This window comes from Chanodichthys erythropterus, chromosome 6 (assembly GCF_024489055.1).
Source record: "Chanodichthys erythropterus isolate Z2021 chromosome 6, ASM2448905v1, whole genome shotgun sequence".
NCBI lineage: Eukaryota > Metazoa > Chordata > Actinopteri > Cypriniformes > Xenocyprididae > Chanodichthys > Chanodichthys erythropterus.
The window spans coordinates 8,115,448-8,121,504 of NC_090226.1; the positions used below are offsets into that span (position 1 = coordinate 8,115,448).

Here is a 6,057-nt window from a genome sequence, read left to right on the forward strand (position 1 = left end):
TTCAATCAAGTAAACCCAACCAGGACTCAATCAAACAGGATTTTCACTATCATGCTTTGCAAAGGGGCTGAACTAGGAGTGTAAATGTTGAAATAAAGTGTTATTTTAAGCAGTTTTTAGGAAGATGAGAAAATGGAAAGACGTTTTAATGTTTACTGTTCTATTGTGTTGGTATTTAAAAGTTTCTGTTAATTAATAGTTTTAGGGTTACTGTTACAGCCACTGCCATAACACAAAAGAGGGATGACACAACGGCTTGATCAAAAGGAGAATTTATTTATGAGACAAAATATAACAACAAGTGGGAGAAATTAGACAGGAAAAAAAAAAGGGATAAACACAAAAGAGAGCACAGCTCCGACTCGGGACGGCCGCTCAAGTTCCGCCGCCAAAGTGTGGAAACTTGACTTCCTTTAAGCTCGCGTAAATAGTCCACAGGTGTAAAGGATCTGCTGAATCAGGACAAAGGTAAATCACGCTTTTCCTGCCCCTAGAGGGCAGGCAAATACATAGATATACATGCATGTAACAGTTACCATTGTGGTGAATTATTGCACTTGTGCTTGGGTTGAGGACCTGCTAACAAACTTTCAAGTTACTTTAATAAAAAAGTAATCACTGTGGTAGTGCTCTGGGTTGCATTTCCCAAAAGCATTGTAAGCCTATGTTGATTGTAAAACTATTACCACCAGTGGACTTATGATCAATTTAGGCTTTACTATGTTTTTGGTTAAGGCAATTTAGGATGAATCCAGTATCACAACAAGATTTCTAACACAAAACATCACAAAAGTTATATAAATCACAAAATTAAACAAGAATAATTAATTGTAAAAATCAATGTATATGAAAACAATTCATTATTTATGTATTTATTGCTTTTTATTTATTTTCTAAAACATTGCAAATTAGTTAGGCTGACACTTAAATTAAGCTGTGCCCAACCATAGTAAATAAGTTGAATCAACCTTAATAAATTAAGTTGACCTAACGTAGGTACATTAAATTGGAATAACAGAATTGCATAATGCTGAAATAAAGCAACTTAATCATGTGGAAATCCTTTCCATGATTTTTTTTTATGTTCATTCAAAGAGTTTTTTTTTTTTTTTTTGAGTGTATATATATTTTTCATTCTAAAAAAAATTATGTAATATGCAGAGAAAACTATTTGCAGTAACATTGGCTCAACCAATAGCATGAGTTTGTTTAACCAATGGCAGACTGGTGGAGTGTTCAGGAAAACAGTTTGAAAACAGTTAATAGTTTTGCAATTCTTTTTTTAGTTTTGTTGCACAGAAACCTTATAATTTACCAAACACAAACTTTGGAGCTATAAAGTCTAAAGCCTTGTGTGATTATATTTCTTTTTCCTTCACAGATCATATTGCTGGTCAGACAGTATTAACCTGATGAATGGTGTTATTATTGGGCCTGGTGTGTCTCAGGTATGGATGTGTGAGAATAAGTACAGACTAGCTGAACTTTTTTGTCATGTTTTTGGAGAAAATGAGTTTGTAAAATACTGTTTCCCTTTGTTTTGTTTTTTTTGTTTGTTTTGTTTTGTTTTTTTTATATTCATATAGAAATTACATTCAGGAATAGTTTCATATAGAGTCAATGCAAAATCTTAATAGTTAAGCAAAATAAAACTTCTTATTCCTTTTATGAATAATACATCTTACAAATTTGATCTGTTTAAATATTGAAAGAGTTTTCTGCATAACAAAGCTCTATTTTTAAATATCAGCATTTGTTGAGTAGTCTGATTCACTGGTGTACATTCACAGTCTTATTTTTGCTTCACCGTAAGGAATTTGTATACAGTATTGTTTCCTGAAACAATCTTAGTCCGCTGAATGCATACACGAGAGGAAAAATGCAGTGATGCAAACCTCAAGGTCAGCTGTACTGCTTACTGGCCATGGACAGATGGGCATATGACCACTCCAGGGTTTGTGGTGTATTGACGAGTTTTTGCCAGAGATGGCCAACTAGGAGGCATGCCCCCTAGGAAATGAATTTCAAAAGTCGTCCATTCTCCCAGAGTCATTTGCAGGACTTGCCTGAGGTCTTTGGGGTCACAGAAGAGGATCGTTTTGCCATCTATGAAATTTTTCCTTACCGTTTCAAGGTATTTCTCTGGGAAGCTTAGTTTAGTCAACTAAAAAGGAACAAAGCACATATTTACTGTATATAAAAGGCCATATAAATTTGGAAACATTTTCTGCACACTGTATCCACTTTGAAAATGCATACTGTATCCAGCATATATACAAAGGTTAGGGGCATAATATTAAGAAGATATATTTTTACAAGCACCAAATCAGCATATTAGAATGATTTCTGAGGGATCTTGTGACACAGAAGACTGGAGTAATGACTTTTACAGTAAATTCAGCTTTTCCATCACAGGAGTAAATTGCATTTTAAAATATATTAAAATATAATGCAGCATAGAACACTTTCATTAAACAATCATTAAAAAAAAATCTTACCAACCCCAAACTTTTGAATATACATAGTATATATATAGTGTAAAGAGTGCTATGTCGAAACAGACTTTTTTTCTTACAAACCTCTTGACAAATATCTTCAGCTTTCATGTTTATCACAGTTTGTGATGATAGGGACTGGAAAGCATTTCTCCATGCTTTGTTCATTCTGTGGCTCCCACGAACCCTGGCCAGCTCATTCTTCATAGAGTAATTTAAGTTCACTGTGTAAGGCTTAAACATTTCCAAATCCTCTACAGTGAACTTGAAGACTTTCCTAAGGAAAATCTCAAACAGCTCAGGGTCTCCATCGCTTTCCAGAAAGTTCTCCACCTCGTATCCAATGATGCAGAGCTCCAGACTATTGTAATCGAACACTTCCCATAGTGTCTTGGTTTTATCAGCAGCGCAGAATGTTCCATCTATCTCGTCACTCTGTTTGTCATCTTCAACACATTGAATAATCCAACTTAATCTGCAAGGCCAGCGGTCCACCAAAACCACCCACGCTGCTATTCTCTCTGGAGGGAGAGGCTCCGGTATTTGGGTCTTCATAATCATAATAGTTACTCGAATTGAGTTAATCACTCGTCTCATTGACATGGTGTCTCCAGGTATATATGACAGAAGTTTGCTTTTATCTCTTGAGATGCAAGAAAATGCAGACTCGATGAACCTATCCACTTCGTTTCGATTAAATTCTTCTCCCTTTTTTGAAATCAAAGCGGTAACTTGATCTCCTTCAGTCTCACTGTACTTTACAGAATACTCATCTTCAACAGAGACTGATGTCTCAGGACCTCCTAAAGCAGATGCTGTAGCATTTTTAAGACAGATGTTTTTAGGGTTCTCAGACTGACCACGGACAATGTTTTTAAAGATGCTGGACTTTGATGCATCAGATAATGGAGGTACGATGAAGGGCAGTGTGATTATACGATCTAGAAAGTCATATGCATAGTCTCTTTTGCTAAGACAGTCTTCTGCCTGTTGGACTTGCCTAACCAGGACTTCTGGATCAACAGCCAGCACAGAAATAAAGGGACTCTCTTCATCAGATAGAAGAATGTTGATGGCATCCAAAACACCTACAATTTTCTTAGGTGTGCATCGATCCAAGTTGGTGATCTCCAACACCACCCTGATCCTCCTCCTTTCGAAGATCTCCATGAAGTAAATGAAGCAGCACAGCAGTCTTATCTCCTTATGAACTTCATGCATTAGTCCCAGCTGCTGACTTACCTTCTTGTTGTCCAGACTTTGTCTAATTTTAAGGTCCTGGTTGAAGATGAGGTTCTTCAACAATAATAATATGAATCGTAGTGCTCCAACTGCAGGAACACCAAGTGCAGCGATGGCAAAACCTTCCAGCACACCATACCCACTTGACGACTCAACTTTTTCTCCTTCTTCGTGGTTCTTCAGATCAGGAAATCCAAGTATGATGACAGGAACCAGAATAAGGAGTAAACCAATGAATCCCATCAGTATTAGTGCCCAAATGGGGATGCAGCCCAACTTTTTAGACCTCCAGTTCTGTGGAATATCCTCAATCTTCTTCTTCCCTGCATCTTCCTCTTCATCGTGTTGGGCGATTCGGAAAAGGCCCAGCTGCAGCTTACCAAAGCTGTTCTGAAGAGCCTTGCACAACTGCATTACCAGTGCAGCCCAGAGCAGGTCGCTGCCTGCAAAATGCCACGCACTGAACCTCACGAACAGATACCGAATGTTTTTCATGTTCTGGTTCTGCTTCGTCCACACAGGCCGATAGAAGAGGAGCCGAAAGATCAGAGAGAGCAGATCAGAAACAGATGGTGTTATTGAGCGAGGCTTTTGTTCCTTAGTGCACATATCTTCTCTTTTTTTTGCATCTTTATTCATTTTGTCTACAGATGGGAGATAAAGAGGCAGAAACGTCAAAATCTCCAAGACTTGGAGAACAACTAGAAGGATTTGTAGCGTTTGTCGTTTTAAGGAGTTTGAAAAAGAAAAAAAAGAAAGTTACCCTCAATGTTCTTGAGCACCATGTTGGTCCTGTTGTGACATTCTGCATACAGACCCACCGTCACAGGGGAAAAAACCTTTGTGAGGGTATGTGATATTGCTTGAGCATACACATCATCAAAGGGATTTTCCGTCACTAGAAATGAAACAAATTTAAAAAGTTGTCATTTATACTGTTTTTTCTTTCAATTTAAATTTGAGGTGCCATAACGCATAGCTGTGTTATCTTCAATAAAACACAATGATTTATGCCTTTTACTACTACAAGGAATAATGACTCCTAACCTATTTGTTGGCCAGTATTTGTTTTCAGGGTGAAGTCTACCAATTTGTTTTCAATCATGAGCAGCACAATGATGTTGGCACGTGGGTGAAGCAGGTCACATAAATGTAGATAAGACCAAGGACTAAATACCGTGCAATAAATGTGCAGAAGACAATTTTTCATGGGTTTATCTGAAAGGGCAAAGTCCCTGTTTCATTCAAACTGAGAAAGAATAATGGATTAAATGTTAATAATAGGTGGAGGACTCTCAGATAGTGCTGTAAAGTTGAAGTTGAAGCATTTAGTCGTTATTTTTGTACCACTAGCATATTGCTGCAACTATTCATTTTTTATTCTTATTCAACGGCTGATTTTTTTGTTTGTGAAGTTTCTTGAGTTCTTGAACTCAAGAATTACCAAGAATGCTTGAGCATTGAGTTTGTGATTCCTTTTGTGTTATGTATTACGTACCCTTTTCGATTGCCATTGGTCCTGTTTTTAGAAAACACAAAATGTTGTTTCTTCCTGAAAATGAAACCAAATACAGAGCAATTACATTGCGATCCCCCCCCCCCCCCACCCCAAATAGACAAATATGGATGTGCATGAACACTAATTTATTGCCCTTTTCATTAGCTGAATTTCTGAAACAAATACTATGAAGCTATACATTTCTTTCATTTAATTCCGCTATGGCATGCAGTGTCCATTTAGTATGCGATTACCAGAAACGAAAAGCATACCAGAGAATATAGCAAATGAATACCAATCTACATGCTGACAGCAACATATTCAATTGAAATGTACATTTGTGTTGCACTTTTGAAATGAAGCCACTATACAAAGCTCTTTGAAATCTCTTACTATGAAAAATATGATAATGAGGAATAGAATGTCTCACCTTCTCCCAACAGAATTAACAAGCAATCCTTCAGGCACTGTTTACAGCAAAATTGCTAGTAGACTAATATCCATTCTCCATTTTCAGAGATATTTTATGTAGACAGAGGACAAATGCTTTTGTTTTACCAGCTGCAGTAGAGCAGACAGTAAGTGCAAGGGCAAGTGTGCTGGTGTGTTAACATTTACTGAGAAGCAATAAACTTTGGGCAAGTTGTAGCAAGTTGTAACTTTGGACCAGATCTCAAACCTGACTCTGTATGTAATTGATATCTCCAATATAATTTATAACTGATATGTATTTATGTATTTATTGGTACATTTATTAGTGATAAAGCCATGCAAGTTTACTTATTACTGTAACTAATCAAATATTCCTCACAAAGCGCACAA

At 36.8% G+C, this 6,057-nt stretch overlaps 1 protein-coding gene across 3 annotated transcripts; it reads right to left on the reverse strand.

The window, feature by feature from the left end:
* Positions 1 to 309: 309 nt before the first annotated feature.
* Positions 310 to 5,828, reverse strand: nkpd1 (NTPase, KAP family P-loop domain containing 1). Of its 3 annotated transcripts, XM_067387197.1 has the most exons (5): positions 5,666 to 5,828; positions 5,236 to 5,289; positions 4,501 to 4,635; positions 2,580 to 4,381; positions 310 to 2,164 (listed from the first exon to the last, which is right to left on the reverse strand). In XM_067387197.1, exons 2-5 carry the CDS (start codon positions 5,249 to 5,251, stop codon positions 1,916 to 1,918), a joined length of 2,202 nt encoding a protein of 733 aa, XP_067243298.1. In that variant the 5' UTR covers positions 5,252 to 5,289; positions 5,666 to 5,828; the 3' UTR covers positions 310 to 1,915. The 3 variants fall into 3 exon arrangements, with proteins under 3 accessions (XP_067243298.1, XP_067243299.1, XP_067243296.1); XM_067387198.1 differs by lacking the exon at positions 5,236 to 5,289; XM_067387195.1 differs by lacking the exons at positions 5,236 to 5,289; positions 5,666 to 5,828 and adding an exon at positions 4,785 to 5,223.
* Between the last annotated feature and the right edge of the window lie 229 nt (positions 5,829 to 6,057).